Below are 25582 nucleotides of genomic sequence, written 5' to 3'. Positions count from 1 at the left end.
AGGGGAGTTTCAGTGCCGGCTACGGAGTGATTACTCAGTCCTGGTGAAGTCTCGCCCCCCCCATTGGTTCACCGTGTGGCGCTGGCGGCATATATAGATACCCCCCCACTCAGAACTGGCCGTCCATCGGACCGGTCCCCGTCTGGGAGTACTGCACACCTGGTGTATCCTTATGCCAGTGGTGCTTTGGTGCAGCATTATGGTATGTTTTTCCCCTCTTTCTTTAGGTTGGTGTTTTATCTTTTTTCTATGGTTCACTTTTCGATTTTTTCTGCTTGTTTCCTTCTTCATCGGTGGGCTTTTTTCATGGTTTCATATTCACACATTCTTACTATTTATTTGTCACATCCATATAATTCCTCACTTATTATTCATTAATTTAATCACACACATCATTAATATTTTTTCTTTTTCAATTCTTATAGCATGGTAATCACCCTTTTATAATCACACTATGCTCACCACACAATATTAATTTATATACTACACACCTTTTTATGCCAACACACATACTTAACATAAATATATATATATATTTTTTTTTTCTTATTCCCCAGATATACCTGCTCCACTCATTACACCATTATCACGCCCGGTTACACGGAAATTGGCTGTTCACATTGTACACATCCTCTGTTCGTCAGATGTTGCACCTTCATATTATGCCGCCCAGCTCCCGTGGTGGGGTCTATTTCCGTGGCTCATCCTGTGCCGGTCACCATGCGCTGCGTGCGCTATCTGGGTTGGTGAGTTTGTTCGGTGAGCCTTCGATTGGCATACAACATCATGTATAATTCTATTTTAAACATTGACATATTTTATATACCTTTACAGGAATCTCTGGTGCATCTGCTCCTGATGAGTGGAAAAATCCACGAAACGCGTTGAGCTATACTAAATGACACAGTTGTATTCCATATGGATTGATCCCTACCTAGTTATTATTAATACTCTATGATATTGTTTTTATATTAGCCAATAGACTTAAATATACCTTGTGGGTACACGTGCCAGTCTTGGGTCTGTCGCTGTGGCATTTTTATGCCATAGCATTTATATCTTTTTTTCTATATTTTTATTATTATTATTTTTATTTTACTTTATTTTTATTTTTCAAATCATTCTCTCCTTTTTACATATTTATTTATCTGACATTGATCATGTGCCATTTTGACTGTATTATTCTACTTATGTCTATGCTTTATGTGCATTATGTGTATATATATATATGAAATAAATTTATACTCTTTATGATTGTAGATGAATGTCATCAATTAAATATTTAAATATTACTTATTTACAGTTCATTTGTACTATACAATTGCTTCATTTAAAGTCCCAACCCCCCTTCAATTTCTAATGATAATGACCCCCAAACACACCTCCAAGACAACAAGTGCCTTGCTAAAGAAGCGGAGGGTAAAGGTGATGGACTGGCCCAGCATGTATCCAGACCTAAACCCTATTGAGGATCTGTGGGCTATCCTCAAATGGAATATGGAGGAGTGCAAGGCCTCTAACATACACCAGATCTGTGATGTCGTTGTGAGGAGTGGAAGATGACTCCAGTGGCAACATGTGAAGCTCTGGTGAACTCCATGCCCAAGAGGGTTAAGGCAGTGCTGGAAAATAATGGCGGCCACATAAAATATTGACACTTTGGGCCCAATTTGGACATATTCAATTAGGGGTGTACTTGCTTTTTTTGCTACATTCACCACCATTGTAGAAAAGTGTAATTTCTTCAGTGTTGTCACATGAAAAGATATAATAAAATATTTACAAAAATGTGAGGGGTGTACTCACTTTTGTGAGATACTATATATACGCACACACACAGTATAGTGTGGACAGTGTATATGCGTCACCTACAGATAATGAGGTTGCAGGGTTAGTGACTGATATGGAGGAAAGAAACTTTGTTTTCTCAGATATTAGTGGTTGCAAAGGCTCAAGGTTTTTTACCTTCATGCATTATATGCATAAAGGTAAAAGCCTCCTCTAATACTTACCTGAGCCCCATCTCGATCCAGAAATGTGCGCAAGAACAGTGGCTCTCCTAAGTCTCATCCCCCTCATTGGCTGAGACAGCAGTGGGAGTCATTGGTTTCCGGTACTGCCAATCACAGCCAGTGAGCCAATGGAGAGAGAATGGGGGCGGAACGGGGAGGGGCTGCACTCCATATGTGCGTCAGAACGGAGATATGCCTTATCTGTTTTATCTACGATCGTTGGGTGCCGGCGGCCATCCAGTGCCTGGCACACATAGATCAGCTTCTGAGAAGATTAATCACAGTATAAGAGGCTCGCTGGCAGTGTGCGCATACCCCCTGTAGGTGGAAGTGCATAATCAAGTATATATACATGATCCTGTGCAGGAGGGCTGCCCGGTAGCAGATCTACTATGGGGCGGTATGAAACTGGTTAAGAAAAAAAAAAAAGCCTGGAAGCTTTATACAGTTGTGGATGAGAATACGCCTCTATTCCTAGGTCCACATCTTACCCTGTAGCTAGAGCTCATTCTACAGCTGGCGAGTTTTGGCCAGTTCAAAATGTGCAATGTATAAATAGCTTAAAGCTGAACTTAGGAATGCAAAACAAATAGAGCAATCTGTACATCTAAAAACATTAAACATTTAGTAGTTGGTTAACAAACCTCACCATTTAGGAAAAAAATAGACTGCAATATTTGTGATGGCATCTCTTCATAGATCAATCATAGAACGTCTTTAGGCGACTCCAGGAGGAGGTGCAAATTCAGACATGTACAGTACATCACATTCTGATTTCCCACACTCCATCTACAGTATGAGAAATTACAGTTCCCATCATGCAGTGGGAATTGTAGCGAATGGGCGTGATTAAGGGTGTGAACATGGGCGGGCACATTTACAATTTAACTATTGGACTGAGCCTGTTCAGCCACCTATGACCCGCCAGCTGTGTCCCTTCCTGTTGATGTACTCTTTGCAGAGAGTTTTGACATACCAAGAGATTCCTGGCCTGTCAGTCATTCTGTGAAGTCATAGGAGGCGGGACAGACCGGGAGCCTCCCAGCATGTCAATTAAATGATGGGTCTGTCCACTACAGCGAGTGGCAATATAATTATGTCACTGCTTGCTTGGAAAGAGCTACCGCAGGGTAGAGACAAGACCAGTGGCCAGCGGTATACGCGGCATAGTGGCCAGCAATCTTACAACATAAATGTCACAAGAGATTAAAGTGGTTGTAAAGTAGGAAGGTGTTTAATCCTAAAGCATTCTATACATTACCCACTCTAGCCCTGCAAGGATTTACCCACTTCCTGATCAGGCCATTTTTCGCAAAACCGCACTGCGTCGCTTTAACTGACAATTGCGCAGTCGTGCGACGCTGTACCCAAACAGAATTTATGTCCTTTTTTCTCACAAACAGAGCTCCCTTTTGGTGGTATTTGACCACATCTGTGTTTTTTATTTTTTGCGCTATAAACAAAAAAAGACTGACAATTCTGAAAAAAAACACTACTTTTTTTATTTACTTTCTGCTATAAAACGTTTAAAATATATATATATATATATATATATATATATATATATATATATATATATATATATATATATATATATATATATATATATATATATTTATTCATCAGTTTAGGCCCAAATGTATTCTGCTACATATTTTAGGTAAAAAAAAAAAAATCACAGTAAGCGTATATTGATTGGTTTGTGCAAAAGTTATCAACAAAATAGGGGATAGATCTATGGCATTTGTTTTTACTAGTAATGCCGGCGATCAGTGATTTTTAGCTGGACTGCGACATTGCGGAGGACAGATTGGACACCTAACTGACATGTTTGACACTTTTTGGGAGCCAGCGACACTATTACAGTAATCGGTGTTATAAATATGCATGGTTATTGTACTGATACTGGCAGGGAAGGGGTTAACATCAGGGGCAATCAAGGGGTTAAATGTATTCCCTGTTTGTGTTTTCTAACTGTATAGGGGACTGTGTGACTAGGGAAACACACAGATCAATCTTCTTGCTTAGCAAAAAAACAGGATCTGTGTGATCTCCTCTGTCAGAACGAAGATCTGCCTTGTTTACACCAGTTGGCTGGTGGACATCAAGTCCGCTGGACCCGCTCATTGGCTCCCCCACTGGCCAATGGGAGCACTCACAAAAGCGAGTTCCCGAGACGACAAACAGCCACAGGGGGAACGAGCCACCTTGCCACAGTATAATGACTGTGTGTGCAGCAGACCCCCTAATACTTTCCTGAGCCCCATCTCAGTCCACGAATGTCTCGGTCGTCCGAGACTCTCCCTCCTAATTGGCTGAGACATAGCAGAAGCTCCATTGGCTCCTGCTGCTGTCAATCAAAGTCAGTAAGCCAATCAGGAGAGAGAGGGGACAGGGCGGGGCAGCGGCTGTGTGTCTGAATGGACACAGGGAGCTGTGACTTGGGTGCCCCCATAGCAAGCTGCTTGCTGTGGGGGCACTCAACAGGAGGGAGGGGCAAGGAGCACAGAAGAGGGACCCATGAAGAGGAGGATCCAGGCTGCTCTGTGCAAAACCACTGCACAGATGAGGTAAGTATAACATGTTTGTTAATTTTATAGGGAAAAAAAAAAAGACTTTACAACACCAGTGTTAATTTTGGCACCAAATTTAGTTGATTTAGATTTAGTCTTCGGACTAAAATGGGATTTTAGTTTTAGTCTCATTTTTGTCTTCTGCAAGTATTTTTGTTTTAGTCATAATCTTTGACTAAAATGCCATTTTAGTTTTAGTCCCATTTTGGTTATTGTATCTTAGTAGACTAAAATCTCCAATACATTTTAGTTGAATAAAATAATTTAATCAACTAAAATCTAATGTGTTTAGTTAAATTGTAATGCATTATTTATTTAAGCATTTCTCTAGAATTTCCAAACTCATTATATACTCCTGGAGTAAAAAAAAAATCTAATATCATGTTATTACTTATTAACATTTGAACAAACAGATACAGGTTTAGCCGCTCTGGATGGTCTGAGGAGGCCTGTAATGCTGCACAGTGCTCTGGGCGGTGGCCTGAGGAGGCCTTTAACGCTCCACAATGCTCTGGACGGTGGTCTGGGGAGGCCTGTAATACTGCACAGTGCTCTGGATGGTGATCTGTGGAGGCCTGTAATGCCGCAGAGTGCTGGATGATGGTCGTCTGAGGAATGGCCTGTAATGCACAGTGCCCTGGATGCCATTTTCAGTGGTCAGAGGAGGTCTGTAATGCACAGTATGCTCTGGACGGAGGGTGGTCTGAGGGGAGGGGTGGCTTCAGGCCTGCTGTAATTGTAATGTACCACAACTGTTATCACTGTACACTCACAGTCTGCTCTGGGTGCCTGGCGGCACGGTCATCTCGTCAGGAGTTGAAACTCAGGAGACCTGACTGGCCTGTAATGCACAGGACTGCTCTCACTCTCAGGTCGCTGGCAGTCGCCTTGTCACGATGCGCTTGCTTGCTGGGAGCGGACTGTAGAACCAGACAGAGCTCCGTGAAAACCGGAAGTTAGTTCACAAGGGCAAATGTCCCTGCCTCACATTTTAATCCTGTTTCCGTTCGTTTAACTAAAACAGATCTGATTTTCATTATGCAGCTGACAAAAACTTTGAAGAAAACATTTTGTTGACAAAATTAACACCGACAACCACTTTAAGCCATAATTAAAATAATAAACTTTGGATTTTTCACAAGTGAAACACCGGGGAAAGAAACAACTGCTGTCAGAGTTCAGCTTTAAGCAGCATACTAATCTCTACAACATACAGCAGGGACTCTGGGTAAGGAAGTAGGGGGTGAGCTGAGCTTATGGGAGAATGGTTTGTGTGCTTTTAAATTTGAGAATGAATTGCTCCCCAGCACCTGCAGCTACAGAGGTTAGTGTTGGCTTGTTTCAAAGCTACTTTACCACTTAGGAAATAAATATAGTTGAATGGTCATAGCCTGACCACGGGTTCAGTAAAAGCTGCAATGCAACCCCAGGTTTCACCAGCATGCAACTGAAAGAAAATTTTCTAAGTATATGTAGCACTGACCCCCTAAGGAGCTGCTGATAATTGATTGGGCCTGCACTCTGCCTTTCCACCCCAGATAATGGGTCAAACCCCCTTGGCACAACTGTGTAGCAATGTTAATGTAAGACCCAATGGTAAAAAGCAACATAATAATAACACCCTATATTGTATATTTACCGTCACCCTGGTATCCGTCACTCCATCAACTGTAGCAACAGATAGTCTTACACCAATTGTCATATAACCACATAAACGGTTTACTGAGAGAAATTGTGTTCAATACATTAAACAAAGTGGTAACCTCAATATAAAGAATGAAATAATAACAATAAAAGTGTCAGGCAGAGGGTGGCTTATGCTCAATACGATAAATCACTTATATTGAACACCTTTCCACCCCTACCTCAGTGCACATACACAATAGATTGTCAATGCAATATCAGATACAATGCAGCAGTATAATACAGTACCAATATCTATGTCATATACTCAAGGGCTCCCTCTAGGTTGTAATGCAGTTCTAAAAATGTATGATGAAGTAATAATGCTTTATAGAAATAGTAAAAGTTTCTTATCCTCTTCTTTCTTCAGCTAGCTTTTTAGACTGCAGTATTGGAATCCAGGAAACGAATAAATGGCAAGTTATAGTGGAAAGATATGTAGGTAACGGTGTGCTTGGTTATATAAGGCACTTGTAGAACTTCTTCCTTACTGAAGGATGCAACACAACATTAACTGTATAGTGCAGAGCAACCAGGCTCTGAGGCTTCACTGCACAAAGTCTACGAACAAGTGAAAGCACTTCTGTGGGACTGCAGGTCTCACCAGCTCTCTGGAACTAGTTTATACAGCAACAAGGTATTATATCAATCTGAGCAAGTGCCCGCTCACCACACAAGGCCCAGATGCTTGTACTGTTCCACTTGGGATATCTCAGTCCTGCTCCTGGCTGGTGCCGTCAACCCCCTGCTGCTCTTTCAGAGGTCCGGTCACTGTGATGCAGGAAAGGTTAAGAGTACTTGGGCTCTCCGGTCCATCCACACGCTGATCCAACACACTGTTCCGGAACTCCTTAGAGACCACGCGACTCCGCTCCACGCCTCACAGGCCACAGTCTTCCAATCGCACACCCACAGCTCCCTGCAGGCAGGTCTTCAATGGCGTCCCAGGAAGAGGAAGAAGAGAGCATGGCCACACTCCTCCTTTTATTTGCCTACCCAGCAGGCAATTCTGTAACTTGGCCTTGTGGGTAGGTAAGTGAGGCATTGTGGGTAGGTAGTTCTTTATCTGGGGTAAACATATGAGTCACTTCCGCATTAAACTACACAGTCTATAATGCAAGTTGTTTGTTGCGAAATAGAGAGAGGTTCAGGCCAAAGCTGTATTGGCCACTAGAGGGAGCCATCTCCTTACTTAAAGAGCAACACATTGTTCAGTATGCTAACTTTGGTAAACCCCTGCGTTGCATATAATTTGTAAAACAAAAGTCTAGAAAGTGTTTGTATGATCCAAACAAAAGCATTACGGATATATAGTAGCAAGTATATGCAGTTCAGAACCTTTACAGTAGCATAGGTTTAAGCCAGCCCGTACCGGAGGATCTAAGACAGCTACTGGCTCTCTGGGGCAAGGAAAACAAATGTCGCAGCAATTTCTTTTTATTTTCAGATCCAGAAGTCTCACATGTGCCCAACAGTAATTCTAAGCCTCTCTAAGGCTCCAGCAATGTTTCAGATTTCATTAAGTAAGATACTCTGTTTCCCCTCATGGATCTCTTTACAGTATTTCAGATATTGCCCCAATTTTAAAAGCTCTGCAGAATTCCGATCTACCACAATATACAGCATAATAATCTCTGAAAAACAATAGCAAAAAAACACTTGCAGGGACGAGGTTGAAAGTGGCTCAGCAGCTTTCATCATATGTCAGGGCTGTTTAATGTTTTAGCATTTCTACTACAATATGGCCAAAATATACTTGGCTCTGCTACTCGGTTGGCTCATGAGCTCACAGTGTGCCAGATGTAGCTAAACATGCCAGTGAAAAAACTCACTTGAGTACTTTTTCCTATTTTTTCTTTTTTGTAATGTTTGCAATGTGCTAATTAAGAGAATGAACTTACTTGAGGTTTACATGACATGACCTTTTATTATTTATAAGTCTGTTTGCATTTAAATGGATGTGTCACTAATAGGACAAGGAAGCCCACAGACCTCCATTTCTAGATCCATAAATATTCAATTTTTGGTTTTAAGCCCTAAAAATGTGGATGACAGGTGCAGTTGCTCTCGGATTGGGGAGTACAACCCTCATCATTCCTGGATGGGATTTAGGGCCTTCCAAAAGCTACTTAGTACTCATTTAGAATTTAAAAATAAAACTCTTGGCAATGGTAATCAGATACCAGTTAAAATTGTTCTCATAAAAGCAAGCTTTTCAAAGGTTGTTAAAGTAGAACTAAACAGAAAACTTTTTTTTTATATCCACTTGCCACCAAATCATGTACACGTAACATGATTGACATTTAAGTGGTTATATCGGGATGATGCCTGCAGCTACATTCCAGTATTGTTTTTTTTTTTCAGGAGGCGGACCCCAGATCTCTCCATAAACCTGTCTCCGAGTACCTGTCACTGCCTATTGCTAACACAAGGGATGTTTACAATAAAAGTGATTTAAAAAAATATTAAAGAAAAGTGCAAAAATAAAATTAAATATAACATTTTTTTAAAAAGCGCCTGTATCCCTGTGCTCGCACCTAAAGCTGTTGGTTCTGTGCACATACGTAAACGGCAATCGCACCAGGTTTTGCTACAAACGTCAGAGAGAGAGTAATAATTCTAGCACCAGACCTCCTCTGCAACTTTAAACTGGTAACCTGTAAATGCTTTTAAAGCGTAGCCTATGGAAATGTTTAAATACTGTAGTTTGATGTCAATCCACGAACGTGCACAATTTTAAAGCCTGACATGTCTATTTACTTTAGCGCAACATTAAAAGATTTAAAAGCACAGTGGAATACTATACAGGATCACCCTGTGTGTGTAGGGTCTCATGTAAAGTATTCCACTGTGCTTTTAAATCTTTTGAAACATGTCAGGTGATGTATATTTTTTGTCTCAGTCCTTTTGCTGCATTTTGGCATCTTGATATTGACCTCTTAATTGCCCAGTTAACTGCTTCAATTTACCATGCAAATGGATTTTGGGGTGGAGCTTATATGAGTATAAATGTATTGCTATTTTTTATGTTTAACATGCTATGACTAAGGCTGTTGCCGAAACATGTCAGTTGTTTTGCTTGTCACTTCATGTAACCAATCAATAAAATCGCTACATGGACTACGGAGTTGCCGGCTCAATCCTTTTACTTGTTTGTGCTGTGGTGTGTAAGGACACACTGAGCACCTGAAAGAGGATCTTGCAAATTGAACTGGGAGTTCCCCGTTGTGTGCGCTCTCTTCAAACTTACCCTATGAGATATCCACACACACAGGGCATCTGTCAAGCTTCACTAAAGATTCAAAAGAGCATCAAGGACGCTTTACCAACGCTTCATCGAAGCATCGAGAAAGCTTAATCAAAGCACCACAGAAGATTCAAAAACATCATAAAATCATGTTGAAGACGTAGGCACTTTAATGTGTGTTGAAGCCAAAGCAAGTGTAAATGAGACCTAACAGGGGCACAGACAGCAAAATAAAAACTGACAGAGATTCTAATCCCTCATCCCTCTAATCTTCACCATTTTGCATGGATGAGACAAACCACCTTACACTGGCAGGGGTGATTAAAATGAATTGCTTTTATTTAGTCATGTAAAACCTTTATTCCAAAAGGAAAAACACTGTTTGCTGTAACTGATTATAAAGTATGAGCTGGAGTTTGACTTCCATTTGTTAGTGCATCTAAATCTGCTGATTTATTTAGCACTCCCCCCCCCCCCCCCCCCTCATGACAATGCTGCTGTCTGTAGTGCCTTCTGTTCTCACAGGCAGAGATAGAACACATCTCATTCAAAGATAAAATATAGCATACAGGTACCGGCCACACACTGTATTCAACTCCAGGTAAATGAAAGTCAGATTTCAGCTCAAATCCCAACCATCGGTCACGCCCCTTTGACATGTTTCACCCACATAGGGTTTAATCACAGAGATCACCTATGATTAAGCCTAATGTGGGTGAAACACGTCAAAAGGCTGTGGCTGATGTACCGGGATTTGAGCTGAAGCTCGTCTTTCATTTACCTTACACTGGAGTTAAATACAGTGGTAGCAGTACCTGTATGCTACAATGTAAATAAATATGTTGGCTCCTGTTTATTATGATGAATTTAATAAACCAAAATTACTAAAAAGAACATTGACCAAAATGTAACGAAATTCAACCACACTAGCATTATATATCTATATATATTTCCGCCATTATTTCTATTCAAGGTACAAAGACTTAACAGCTACCCATCTGCAGGAAATCAGGAATAATGGGCGAAGCTCAAAATCCCGCTCTGTATTAGTCACATAATGTTTTATGTTCATTGTTTTATATGCTTGCCAGACTATGAATGAATATAGCAAATAATATTGTAATTGTTGTTGCATGCAGAACATTCCACATAGTATGGTGCTGATGGTTCCTACCCTATGCAATCATTTCTAGAAATGAGGCAATGTATTGTCAAACGCCCCCACTCCAACCCATGGAGCGATCTGACCTTTTCTGAACTGCAAGCCATGTAGGGAACTTGGGAGATTATAAAGCAAGTAAGAGTGGCCCCAGATGACATCTTTGCATCGTGTTTACCAGACTCCATATACTCTATTTGGGAAAAAAGTTCTGCTAGCATAATAAACACAACATTTCAGAGCAACCCACAGTTTCCATCACAAAATCCTTACATGGCGTTCACATTTGTTACCAATAAAGCATCTGAACATATATTTAAAGGACATAATTTCCTGTTTTACTACTGAAATGAATCACATTGTTGGAATGAGACAACTTTTTTTTTCAGATGAGGGGAGATAATCAACAATTAGATTCATAAACAACACCATTCAAGGTAAGTACCCTATGTACAATGGTTTTATGGCTCTGTTAAATGGAACTGAGCTGTGCATATGAAATGATTATAAGAAAATGTATGCGTAATTGTGTGACATGTTAGGCCGCGTACACACGGGCGGATTGTCTGTCCAACTTAGACTTTTTCAGCGGACTGTCTGACGAACAAAGTCTTACGGAATTTCCGTAATTTTGTCCGTTCAAACTTGGTTTTGTCCGTCCAAACTTGGTTTCAGCGGACAGTCCGCTCGTGTGTAGGCAAGTTGGACGGACTAAGTATGGCGCATGCTCAGAAAGGATTTACACGGCCGAAGGTTGCATTGCAGTGTATAGGACGTAGTTTTTCTAGTCCCGTCGTACATGCTGTACACGTCATCGCGCACGCTTTCAGCGGACTGTCTGCTCATCGTGTGTGGTCAAGTCCGTTCATTCAAATTTTGACCGGACTGTCTGTCGGATTGTCTGACGAACTTAGTTGGGCAGACAATCCGCCCGTGTGTACGCGGCCTTACAGTGATGGAAAAACAGGGCATTAAGCAAAGAGACTAGCATAAAACCACAACATGTAAATGCAGTAGTATGCCAAATATGCCAATCGGTAACTGCCATTAAAAGAGCAAAATCATAATATTTATCGAAGACTGCACATCAACCTTTCTACAGGTGCCCATAGAGAACAGACAGACTTTCAGATGTGATCTTATCATCTGCGAACATCATAAATCGGTGGATATGTAAACATCAATATTCCTGTTTATCTCAATGGAAAGAATAGGTGGAAGGTGATCAGTGGTGTTGACAGAGGCGGCTGGTAACCCTTATAAAACAGGAACAGTAGTGATTATCACAGGTTTTCCAACCTAAATGATTGTTCTGATTTGGCCAACTTTCGCTAAATATCTATAGATAGCTTAGGTGAACATGCTTGCTATGCACTAGTCAGGTTGTGTTAAATCAGTCTTTTTTTCATCCCTCCTCTTCTGGTTATTTTCACCTCCGTCCCCCTATGCTCCACCATATAGCAAGATCTAGAGAGTGCACAGATGAATGATGGTTTCTACCAGATATTCAGGACCTGAGAGACACCAGTGACACATCTGCTCATGTTTGGAAATCTCTCTGTCCATGCAAACAAATGCCACAATTTGTAATGTATGGGCACCCTAGTTGCCTGTAAGGTTTGTAAGCAGGATCGGAAAGCAAGAAAGAAATGTTGCTAGAGGGAATGAACTTCCACTTTAACTACAGTTGGCCATTCCAAAACACTGCACAATTTACAACACCTAGGGGACATATCTAGTGATATTTGACCAATTTAAGGTAGCAACTCTATCACTGACTATACACATTACAATCTTGTTGCGCAATATTTATATTTCCCAGCAACAATGTTACTAATGGGAATAACTAGCTAATAGGCCTGCCTTAAAGCTTAACTTCACTCTCCCAATCAATATTGACTATTTTAATCTTTATGCTGCTAGCTATAGTAAATAAAAGGGAAAGTATCATGTTTTCTTGTTTTCATTTTTTCTTTTCTTCTTTTTTACATTTCTTCAGTTACTTCTTGGTTTTCATGCCTAGGCAAAATTATTTCATACATCCCAGGAGTCTTCAGGAGGGGAGGAGAGGTTTTCTCCAGTAAGTAAACCCTCCTGCCTGCATGCTTGAGCTAAGGGCAGAAAGATTTCAGATACTTAATGCTTCATTATTCATCAGCCCTTACTCAGGATGGCCATGACCAGAAATGCTAGGGTTTGTTTTTAAAAGGGATTTCCCAGCAAAATAAAGCATAGAGACATGGATGGATGTGAGAGTTTTCTTTGAATACTAAAAATGAATTAAATTGTGTTTTTGGTTTGTAGTGCTCAGATGAAGTGTAGTTCTACTTTAAATATATTGTACAAAGTTTGTACAATCTAATTGTGTATAATGTATGTATGGCCAGCCTAGGGTGCCAGTACCCACACAGGAGGCAATTGTTGTAAGAAAGAGCTGTCTGAAGCAATTTTCTACTGGCACATTTGTGGACTACACTAAACAGAAAAATAAATAAAATCTCAGGACCCACAATTCTTAAAGGACATGACACAGGACTTGTAACATGTAAGAGCCCTTTTACAGGAGTGCTCCGTCAGTTTTTCAGACAGATGCAGACTAAACCACAATGTATGGTATGGACAGGTGGATGTCCTTTTACATCCAAGTCAGCATATGTTCAGAGGAAAAAAAAAAACACAAAATGGCTCCACAGTGCAGTATAGGATGAAGGCAAGCCGGTGGAGGCAGTGTGATGCTTTTGGCAATGTTCTGCTGGGAAAGCTTGGGTCCTGTCATTCATGTGGATATTACTTACACATACAAGTACTACCGACCTAAACACTGCTGCTGACCAAGTATACCCCTTCATGGAAACAGTATTTCAAGATGGCAGCTGCCTCTTTCAGGAGGATAATGTGCCCTGCCACACTGAAAAAATGGTTCAAGAATGGAATTAAGAACACCTAAGTATGAGGTGTTGATTTGGTCTCCAAATTCTCCTGATCTCAATCTAATCGAGTATCTGTGGGATGTGCAGTAAAAATTTGATTCATGAAGTTTCCAACTCGCAACTTACAGAAGTTAAGTGGTCTGTTGCTGATGGCTTGGTGCTGGATACCACAGCATACTTTCAGAGGTCAAGTGGCCTCCACGCTGAAACAGATTAGGGCTGTTTTGACGGCAAACAGCGCCTACTCAAATTTAAAAGGGTGGTCATGAAGTTCTGACTGATTGGTCTATGTCTGTACATATCCCATATAAACCTTAGGTCAATATTAACCCAGTAACTGATATATTGGACCTCTCTTGAGTGGTGGACCCAAATGTAAAACAGCTTTTGGTAAAATAACTAATAGTGCTTGATTTCTGCATTCAATAGCATATTACATACTCTGTAAAAAAAAAAAAAAAACAGTTACAAAGTTTAGAAAGAAAATGGAGTTCCACTAAAATGGATTGTGGTTAGGGTAATATGGTTCAGAATCTTGTATGTTGCACCTCCACCTTATACTCTCTCTTCTGTACCCTTATCTTTCTATGTATCTGTACCACGAGGACTTCACCCACTGCACACTGTCCTGGCTTGTGCTGGAGATGAGAGATTGTACAGTTTGTCAGGACTGGCATGGGAGGGGCCCAACGTTTGAATCAGAGTCACTTGTATCACCATAATGTGGGGGTATTACTGCCATAAAACAAGAGTTCTAGAATTGATCTCTGGATTGAACTTTAAAGTATATTTAAATTCAGTCTCTAAAATCTCACATAACATTTAAATGTAATTTCAAAGGTAATTTTAAATATTTTTGAAATTAATAAAATAATATTTAGTAAGCCTGCCAGGAAGGTCTGTTTTGAGGCACTTTGTGATGGTGCTCTGCCCCACTCTCCCAAATGTGCTTGTGCATTGTCTCCCAGTCATATGGCCTTCCAATAGAGACTATAAGTGCACATTTCAACACACGATACACGTTGCTCCTATCGGAAATACTAGCCTGAGAAATGCCATGCGGCTATCACTGGGGTACATGCAGATAAGAAGTGGCCGCAGGCAATAAGCAGCACAGAGATTCAACAAAGGATGAAGTGCTTTAGCAAACTAAATGTCTTCATTAGGTTTACACCCACTCTAAAGCCTAATGCATATGGGCCGAATGTTGGGAAACATCAGCCTGTTCAATAAAAAAACGGCCGACATTCGGCCCGTCTGTATGAAAGCCAGTTTGACAGAAGCTGGCCGTTTAGCCTGCTTCAGTTGGATGAACAAGCTAGAAAACCAACAGCCGACTGGCTCCCGATCAGCACTCTCAGCCTTCTGATTGACTGAGATGGGCTAAGGAGTTATTGGCTCCCGCTGCTATCAAAGTCAGTTAGCCAATCAGGAGAGAGAGAGAGGGGGCAGGGCCAAACTGTGGCTCAGTGTCTGAATGGACACACAGAGCTGCGGCTCGGCTCAGGTGCCCCCATAGAAATCTGCTTGCTGTGGGGGAACACAACAGGGAGAAGGGGCAAGGAATGGAGAAGAGGAAGATCTAGGCTGCTCTGTACAAAACCACTGCACAGAGCAGGTAAGTATAACATGTTTGTTATTTTTAAATAAAAAAAAAGACTTTAGTATTACTTTAATTTTGGATCTTTAATATCCTTGTATGACCTGGGTTCCAGAAAGTACATATACATGTGTTTTCCAGGTAAGGGCCAGGCGTGCACCATTCACCTAAGTCTTAAGCCATGTCTATGAACTCAATGTTTCTGAAGAAAAATTCCTTTTATTCTCCACATGTGATTTATTTTAGTTGTTGGTAGAAAACTTGGAAAACAAAGAAAGCTGCAGAAATGCTCCATAACAATGGGGCTTTCTATTATAAGACAAACGTTTGGTTGAGCAGATTCACATACAGACAACTAACACACAAAGCATAAAACAGAAACTGACTACAAAACCGCAAACATTCATAGCTGTGCATGTTCTTTAACCACTTGCTTACTGGGCACTTAAACCCCCCTCAGTCCCAGACCAATTTTCAGCTTTCAGCGCTGATGCACTTTGAGTGACAATTGCGCGGCCATACAACACTGTACCCAAATGAATTTTTTATCATTTTTTTCCCACAAATAGAGCTTTCTTTTGGTGGTATTTAGTTACAGCTCGGAGTTTTATTTTTTGCTAAACAAACAAAAAAAGATGCAAAAAAAAAAAAAAAAAAATCATGTTTTAATAGTTTGTTATAAAATTTTGCAAACGGGTCATTTTTCTCCTTCATTGAAGTGCGCTGATTAGGCGGCACTGATAGGCTGCATTGGTGGGCACTGATGGGCTGCATTGGTGGGCACTGATGGGCTGCATTGGTGGGCACTGATAGGCTGCACTGGTGGGCACTGATAGGCATAGTTAAGGCGGCACTAATAGGCACAGATAAGGCGGCACCGATGGGCACAGATAAGGCGGCACTGATGGGCAAAGATGGGCACAGATAAGATGGCACGGATGGGTGGCACGGATAAGTGGCACGGATGGGCACTGATAGGTACCACAGATAGATGGGACTGATGGGCACTGATAGGTGGCACTGATAGGTGGCTCTGATAGGTGGCACTGCTGGGCACTGATGGGCGGCACTGCTGGGCACTGATGGGCGGCACTGCTGGGCACTGATGGGCGGCACTGGGGTGCAGCACCTGAGGCAGATTTTGGGTGGCACTGTGGGTGGCACTGCTGGGTGGCACTGTGGGTGGCACTGTGGGCACTGCTGGGTGGCACTGTGGGCACTGCTGGGTGGCACTGTGGGCACTATGGGCACTGCTGGGTGGCACTGACAGGGGGGCACTTACTTTATTTCAGGATGGCACTGCGGGTGGCAGGTGGGCACTGGCAGGGGGCAGGTGTCCTTTTAAATTGCTGGCCGTGATCGGGACTGATGTCCCGAACACGGCCGCCGGCGATCGGCTTTTTTTTTTCTCCTCGCGCTGTCAGCGCGAGGAGGAATACTAGCCGATTACCGGCTCCGTTTTATCACATGATCAGCTGTCATTGGCTGACAGCTGATCACGTGATAAGGGGTCGGGATCGACCCCTTACACGGATCGGTGATCAGGCGAGTCTCACGGACTCGCCGATCACAGAGCGCGCCGCGCGCGCCCCTCAGGGGGCGCGCAGGCCGCTCGTAACCGGGACTACGTCAATAGACGTAGTCCCGAAAATGTGGGTCCGCGCTATTGCCGTCATTTTGCAATAGCGCGGATCCCAAGTGGTTAAGGACATGGACAGGAAACATACTGTACAATAACAATGTTCCCTGTAAAAAGTAGATTGTTGTCACAGTACAATATCTTTTATTACCCAATTACACAGTGAAAGAGAATTCAGAAGATGTATTTACATTTCACATATTCATATTTTTTTTTTTTATTAAAGCGGTATTAAACCCGAAACCAAAAATTAAAATATATTGCAGCTTACCAATCATTAGATTTGATGGCTGCATTGGTTTTCTTTTTTTAGGCTTTTTTTTCCTTCTGTTTTCCCCAGGTGATCTGGCCAGTAACAGGGGACACGGCAGACAGCATCACTGTTTGTTGGGAAGGGAGGGGCGTGTCAGATGTATTAGCAGATTTAGACACACTAACAAATTGAAGCCAAACACCAGCTCACATTGCAGTTACACAAGAAGTTACAGCAACAGCTTGTTGTTCTATTGGGATAAAGGCTTTGGGTGAATAAATAAAAGCTGATCATTGGCACCCATTTCAATGGTAAATGGTTTGTCTCAACACTCTAAAATGATACATTTGCAGGAGTGCTTTTTCTGTTGAAAAACAACAAAGCTACTGGCCAGATCAAGGGGGAAAACAAAAGCAAACCTAAAAGAGAACTAATGCAGCCATCACATGTAATGGAATTTGTAAACAGATATATATTAAATGTTTGCTTTTGGTTTATATAACACTTCAAGACGGTCAATGCTTGTTGAATTCCCAACACCCTATTTACCAACCTGCACAGTTCTCCATTTTGCCATCATATGTGAGGAATAATTCTGCTCACATGCTCTTTACACCATTCTAACCCATAGAAGGCAAATGCCTACATCTTCAATGTATGCCCCATCTTCTGCTGTAAACTTGTGCCCCACAATCCTCTACTGATGGAAGCTTTAATGGGTCTTCTTATATTTTGTGACCCATATTCAGCACCATGCACTGCATAGCCAAAAGGTGTGGCCATTTAAATAGAGTTTTTAAGCTTTACGGAAAGCAGGGCGACTCCTTGTCGACTCTTCATTTTACAGTAGCAGGTATGAGACTCCTTATATTACACAAGTCTCAAGTTCAAATAAAGCCACCTGTTGTGACATATTCTCCTGATTAATAAATATTTAAAATCAATCAGCATGGTTGACTTATCCCCTGCATCATTCAGGCACAGAGCAGTTTTGAGTGGTCCAACTCCAAGCAGCTTATTTTCAAGTGTTGGCCATTTAAAACTGTTGGATTTTCCCTTGCTGATTACTTGGCAATGGCAGCAAGAAAATTAAAAACTGTAAGTGATTTCCACAAAGTGTGAGCTTGTTCTAAAGCAATCTGTGACCTTGTCTACAACGGATTTGCTTTAAGACAGAATGTGTGCCATTAACTGCTACCACAACTTAGATGTATTAGAATCATAGGCAATATGATGTCCATAGCATTGGGCTGGTTTTCCACTTTTTCTCCCATTAAAGCTGAACTTCAGGCAGACATAAAATGAACACTATTTATTGCAGTTACAGTATATACAAGGCAGTCCCCAAGTAAGTAGGAGTCCGACTTACATACAACTCTCACTTACAAATGGAGGGAGACAACAGGAAGTGAGAGGAAATCTACCCCTAGAAGGGAAATTCACTCCTGTAAGTGTTATCACTGAAGATTTATTACCAATTATTGCTTCCATGACAACCCAACATTTTCAAAATCCAGTTGTCACAGGGAAAAAGTGAGGTGAAATTTTCTGAACAGGGGCACAGACAGCAAAACAAACCTTATGCTATTCCGGAGTTACAATTAAAAAATGTACCTGTTTCAACTTACATACAAATTCAACTATTCAACTTCAGAACAAACCTACAGAACACATCTTGTTTGTAACTTGGAGACTGGCTGTATTTATAAAAATAAATAAATAAATATAAATATATATATATATATATCCATATATTTTTTTAATGCCATGAACTGCAAGTATCTAGATCTGTACTGAAATTAGCTGGTTGTAACCCCCTGCACAGCAGAAGTCATAGTGATAGTATTAACACTTTGGGCCAACCAGGCTGAACATATTGTAAGTGAAAACTGAAAAATTACCTCACCTGGCTGTTGCTGCTCCTCCTTCACGGTCTCCCCACACCAGGCTCTTTTACTTAAAGGAGAAGTAGAGCCAAAGCTTGTTTTGCACTCCTGTGACCCATCTTGAGCAGACAGCGAGCTGAAGTCTGCTGATGTCACAGAACCGGTAACCGGCTCAGCCTCTTAGCGAGCTGATGAGACCCCAAGCCCCCCCCCCCCCCCCCCCGTAACCATTATTTAAAAAAATAAATGGTTAGATAAGTGCAGTAGGAAAAAAAATGGTTAAATGAAGTAGAAAAAAAGTCAGGTCACCAACTTGGCTGGTCTAATCTTAGGACTTGATGGACAAAATGACAAATCCTCTGGTAGGTAAAACAGCTCTCAAATATATATTTCAATTGTGTATTTGTCTGTTTGCCTAGTGTACATCATTTTTTATTGAGACATTTGCACCAACACAAAACATTTTGTCAATGAAAGGATTAGAACATGCAGAACAAAGTTACTTATTTTAAGACTTTCTAAAAAGCAGAAGGTTAATCGTTAAATAGCCCGTCATCTCTTACCTCAGCAGCCATGTTTGTTTGTTCAAATCCAACCATGTTGGCTTGTACCAGCTGTTGCAGAAGTTGTACTTGAGCCACACTTAGGAAGAAGTCCAAGCTTGTGGTAATATTCACTTCCAAGGAATGGCCACACACTAAAATATCCTGAGGTGAAAAGGTAGATCGCATGTCAATTCTGTTTACTCAAGCTCGAGGGACCAAACAAACCTCTGAAATATCCGTGTCTAACATATCTTAAATCAACTGCACCTGAAATACTGACATGCGGGTGCCAAATTCTTCAAACAGAGATTATTTTCATTTGTAATCAATACGAATGTTCTGCTGCTGAGCAAATCCGACATGTCAAAAATGCAGCCATTCACTCATATACCTCGGAGAACCTCTACAAGCACTGTTCAAAGCTGCAAGGTTAACATAATATGTACACTGATGCAAGCGAGAGCACAAGAACTCTAAAGCATTTTAAAAGTAGATTCTGGGAACACAGTCTGCTTGGTTTGAGGTAACTGTGTGAGCACAGAATATAAGAACTACTTACCAAACTTACTAAAAATGGCTGGTTAAACCACAAATCTAAGAAATGGTATACAGCCACAGGGAATATCAAATACTGGAAGCTATCTGCATGTTCTAAGCAGATGCCATGTTATAAGCAGAAAATAAAATAAAGCGCTCATTTTTTTCCCTCAAATTGTTCCTGTTTTGTTTCCCTGATTTAATTGAATCTTTCAAGAGGAATAAAAAAATAATTAAATAAATAACACTGGGGTGATTCTACAGCTACTGTTTTAACCACCTTTCTTCCTTTTATTGATCACAATACTTGCACACGGGGCCTAGTCTTCTATGGGGCAAGTTGAGGTGGCACTCGTGAAAAGAACTGTGGGGAAAGGGGTGGCATTAAGGCTGAAGTGCCAACACAGGCAACCTAGGTTCAGGGATGGGATGGTCTGCACCTTCACCTTGCCATGCTCACATCAACCAAGGGAAAAATCCCTTTATTCTTAATCTTCTTATAGCCGCTCTAGCAACGTTTGCAATTGATCAATTGATTTACGACCATTTGAGCCCAAGGACATGACTGAATTGTATGTAATCTTTTTATTTTTGTAATAAAAAAACAAAAAACAAAAAACGTCTAAAAGGAAAAGCAAATGCATAATTGTTAAAGGGACTGTCATGGACAATGGCAGTTTAGAGCATTGGTTATGCAGGAAAAACAATTACGGTAGGGGACTTTGGTTGGGGTGTTACCCATATAGCAGGCAATTGTATTACTTTCAACTATTTTTCATAGCAAAAATAAATTGATGGGAGTAAAATCATGGTGATGTACTAAACTCCTAAAACATATATCCAAAAAAAGGTCACACATAAGATGTTAGCTTAGGCACTGGTACCGGTAGGCTGCTCCAATCAGGTAAAACCACTCACATTCCAACCACTCATATTCACAAATGTATTAGAGCAGTGATTATGGGGAAAAGAACCAAAATGGGGGTTAGTGGAATTCTTGTTAAAGTGAGCATGTATTTTGCAAATACACAAAAACAGGTTCTCTTTACTGCATTTTCCTTCAGAACTCTTCTCTGTCACTCTGTCCCATCAGCTGTTTGTCTAGGAAACACATGTTACTTCTGTCATTAATTACCTTGGTGCCCATTTTTGATCATTACATATCTCTCAAAACAGTTGAGCCACTATATATGATCAACCTATCTTTAAACCCGCTCCTAATCTCTCCTCAATGTAGTCAAAATACAACTAAACTTAAACAGAAACTACAACATATTTTTGCACAACTTTTAAGATTAACATTTTTGTTTGTTAGTACATATTAAATGTATTATACTTCTATAGAAAAGTCCACCAGGAGAGAGAAATGTTTTGATATCATCATCATCTCCCTAGTAGAGCGACTGGTAAACTGAGAAAAAGAAAGATTTTAAACACTTTTCCCACATGTGACCATGTGATATCACAGATTATACCACACATGTAAGGAGGAATATAAAAAAGCATCCTTGCACCAGCCAGGAGCTTCCTGGTACAGCTTTGCAGTGGGAAGCCTTATTATAGCAACTCTGTACCTGGCTGGCTGTGCTTTACTGCAAGTCAGACATAGGCAAATTGCCTCCCCAGGGCCACATCCTGCCCTTTGGCTGCCCTCGTCCAGCCCTCAATGCCTCCACTATCAGCATGCCTCTCTGAGCCTATCAGTTAGCTCACAAGAGGAAGCTGACAGGCTCAGAGCCATGCTGACAGATGTGCCACGTGGATAACTACAAAGACAGGAAGAAGACAGCCTAAGGAGTTGATTAGTACAGAGTCTGCTTTGATGGGAGTGTACTGCCTAGGAGACGTCCCAATTCTCTCCTTCAAACTGCTACCCAGATAAGTTCTTCTGTGTTAGCGCCTGCACGCCATAAACCCTCTGAGCCTTGTACCCGTTCTTCACACTAGGTCAGGATCTGCAGAAATTCCCGCTGTATGCCGTCCCTCACTGCTTTTACCAGCCTGCCATACACCAACATTGTGACCAGCAGATGACATTTATTCACTACCGCTTCTAATAATCATGAGTGTGCACATTATTTCCTGTGCAGGTGTACCTATTATTCCTTGTGTTAGATATTTGTTTTCTATGTTTATGTACGTAACAGTCCAGTGTTGTTCAGCTAAGGCTGCTGGTTTAATTAAAATATTTTTTACTATACACTAAAGTTTCATTTGGCCCCCCACAACAGTCAGTTTCTCATGTGGCCCCTTGGGGAAATGAGTTGCCCACCTCTGCTGTAAGCGTTACTAAGGACATGTAAGGAGGGGGGGGGGGGTAGTGCGAGGGAAGAGATACAGAAAGGAAACATATACAATATATATCTGTACAAAGATTGCCTTAGCCCTCGCTGATACTATTTGGTATACTGAGCTAACCATATTTATACATAATTTAAAACAAATAAAACATTGATTCTCTTAAAGCCCATCCAGGACACAGTGAAACATTTGTGTTACAGTCTCCTTTCCTAAAAGCACACACCTTTCCTTTGCTCCTCAGCTGTCAAAACTGAATAAATGAAGCCATGTTTAAGATCTGAATCGTTTTAGTGGGAGTTTTTACAAGGCTGAAGGTGGTCTCCCGACTCCCATGCAACAGCACTGGACCAATCACCACACATCACTGCTGTCACATGGGGGAAAAGAAAGTGAATAACATACTCTTCCATAACAGAAGGAACCAGGAACTTTCTTCTTAGCGGTTCCCTCTAAGTGAAGAAAAGGAGTATTTGTGCTGCTGGGGCAAATGATAGTTTCCCATGAACATTGCCCTTAATGCACTGATACTGTAAAAATAAGGACTATATAGACCATTATAATTCTTACCTCAGGGTGCATGCTGTCATGTCCAGACACTTTACTGAAGATTATCGCTGGAGCAGCTGTAACTCTCACTGTGAAATCTGTTAATATCGGGCTCAGTATTGCTCGACGTTCCTGATGTCGCCTTATACTGATGGAGAAAAAAAAGTAGGCATTATGAAGAGAGTTTGTGAAATATAGAACTAAATAATAAAGTACCGCTGCTTAGTTAGTGCCCTCAAGTTTTTAATTTTGCTCTTATTTGCACATGACGATGCTAAGCATGTTTACTGTATCTGTTTTCATGATTTGATTGATTCATTGATGTATTCTTTATATACTAGCACCTTTATCTTCATAGAGCAACATGATTGTAATTATATTAGTTAACTATATGTGTGTGGGTATATAATGAGTTCAGCTATCACCATTTGATCATTTCGATTATCTAATTTCTGACACTTGGTGCAACCATTTTTCATTTTCTAGCTCGGTGTTTCTCAACTCCAGTCCTCAAGGCACCCCAACAGGTCATGTTTTCAGGATTTACATTGATTTGCACAACCATTTAATCTGAGGGAAATCCTCAAAACATGACCTGTTGGGGAGCCTTGAGGACCGGAGTTGAGAAACACTGCTCTAGCTCATTGTTACTGCTGCCATGTTCAAAAGAGCTGCTAGAAACCATTACATTTAGACTGCATGCATAAGCGCAAGTTGTAATTGGTTCCTGGGCCATGTTATACCCATAGAACAGTTTATGCTAAAATGCTGCATATAAGTATATCCCCCCCAGTTGCCCAACACTCATGTATACCCATTCCCTGTGTCCACCCCATTATTATTATACAGGATTCATACAGCACCAATAGTTTACGCAGCACTTTACAACATAAAGGCAGACAGTAAAATTACAATATAATTGAATACAGTAGGAATCAGAGGGCCTTATTTCATGTAAGCAAACACATGCTTCTGCCTAGCTCCATGCATAAGTACCTAGTGACGTTATACATAGTGCATGCTGAGGGGAGTCACTGACATGGATACTATCATAATATAACACCCAAATTAAAAACTTGAATATAACCTGAAATTATACATGCTTATTTGTGTTTTTCTTTTTTCCTTCATGCTTGAGGTGATTGTAACCGTATTAGTGCACTTACGACAGAGACAATTGTTCTGAACAATTGAATTGAGACAATACTCAATTCAATTGAGACAATTGAATTGAGTACTGTCTGTGATACTTTCTTTAATTTGCACTAACATACAGTTTTTCAGGACAAGCTTCCGGGGTATGTCCCCTTCTTCAAGGTCCCAGCAGTACTGATTCACAAAAGTTTTAGCAAAAAGTATCACAGGCAATACTCAATTATCTCTTTTTTCCCCCTAACCCAATTACCCTTTTAGGCTCTAGATGGTATATTAGTTTAAAGCACACTAACTCCTCTGCCTTAAACGGGGTAGTACAGCTAGTGAATTTTGCATATGCTTTGCACAAGCAATATAAAAAAGGTACATATTATGGGTCAGTTTGGAGGATCACAGGCTGCATGTGAGGTCTCAAAAGTCATCAGGCTGACCACCTCTGAATTGGAAGATATGCAGAGTATCAGGTTGCTGGAGTCTTAAGAATGTGTGTTTAAGGTTGCACAATTATTATATTACAATTATACAAATTACACTGGCAGAAGGCAGATATTACATTGCAGCTGTGACACAACTGTCAGAATTATGAGAACTGACTGAAAAAGAATAACATTGGATAACAAAAAATATAGCTACAACACAATGAAGGGTATAGTTTGACGAGTTTCACACATGAGGCACTGACAGGCCAAAAAACTTTCCAAAATATTAGCTGCTATTAATAAATAATTGTCTAGTATCAACTTCCCAAAGGAAAGTTTGTCCAAAGTTACAGTTTCCTTCCTGAGCATGGTAAGCAGCCTTTCCTAACAAATCTTGAGTGTACTTTTCTGTATTCTGAAAGACAAAGGCCACACACAGAGTTCAGGTACTCCCTCGGTCTATCTGTAACTATGGTTTAAACTGTGTTTTATCATTGAACCTTGGCTAGAAATTTAGTTTTTCTGCACTGGGAGGTTATGGACATTCCCCAAATGGGATCCTTTGGAATTCCTTTTGGCGTTCCTATTTTTTCCTGCAATATGCTAGTTAATTCACTTCTGACAAACTGGGCAGTTCAAAATATTCTCTAAAGAGTCCCATCACATAGGGACACTGTATAAACTATAACTAAATAAACCCACCAAGTGCAGTAACGCTACAAAATTGTTGGTCTGAGAACCAAAATGACTGCAGTATGCTTTCAGGTACTTTTTCACGACTTTGATTTGCTGTGGAGTTACTGAAGGTGTTAAGGTTGCATTCATATTGACTTGCACAGGGAAGACAAGCAGCGCAGATACAAATCAATCCCCATGTAGGCTATAGTAGCATATCCTTTGCCAGCTGCAATTCACCATAGAAAACAATCAGAGACATCTGTAACTGCTAAATAAACTCTGCTACAAAGTTGTTCATATGATAAGATTTTAAAGATATGTACACACCAACATAAATGTATGTACATAGGAGTCTTAAAGGTCCACCTAGTAATGATCAGAGCTCACAATCAATCATATGAGGTTAATTCTGCAATAGT

At 40.8% G+C, this 25582-nt stretch overlaps 1 protein-coding gene across 3 annotated transcripts in view; it reads right to left on the bottom strand.

Annotated features, from left to right (window-relative positions):
* VPS13B (vacuolar protein sorting 13 homolog B) overlaps positions 1 to 25582 on the bottom strand; it is a 1337220-nt gene that overhangs the window by 393971 nt on the left and 917667 nt on the right. For all 3 annotated transcript variants that reach the window (XM_077493096.1, XM_077493095.1, XM_077493097.1), the window contains 2 exons: positions 22933 to 23059; positions 19546 to 19689 (listed from right to left, as the gene is read on the bottom strand). In XM_077493096.1, the coding sequence (XP_077349222.1) occupies positions 19546 to 19689; positions 22933 to 23059 (271 nt within the window). The remainder of the gene's footprint in view (positions 1 to 19545; positions 19690 to 22932; positions 23060 to 25582) is intronic.

This window comes from Lithobates pipiens, unplaced genomic scaffold, assembly GCF_037356315.1.
Source record: "Lithobates pipiens isolate NorthernLeopardFrog02 unplaced genomic scaffold, aLitPip1_a1.2 Scaffold_19, whole genome shotgun sequence".
Lineage (NCBI taxonomy): Eukaryota > Metazoa > Chordata > Amphibia > Anura > Ranidae > Lithobates > Lithobates pipiens.
The sequence above is the reverse complement of the archived record's forward strand: the minus strand, read 5'-3'. Positions and strand labels throughout refer to the sequence as shown.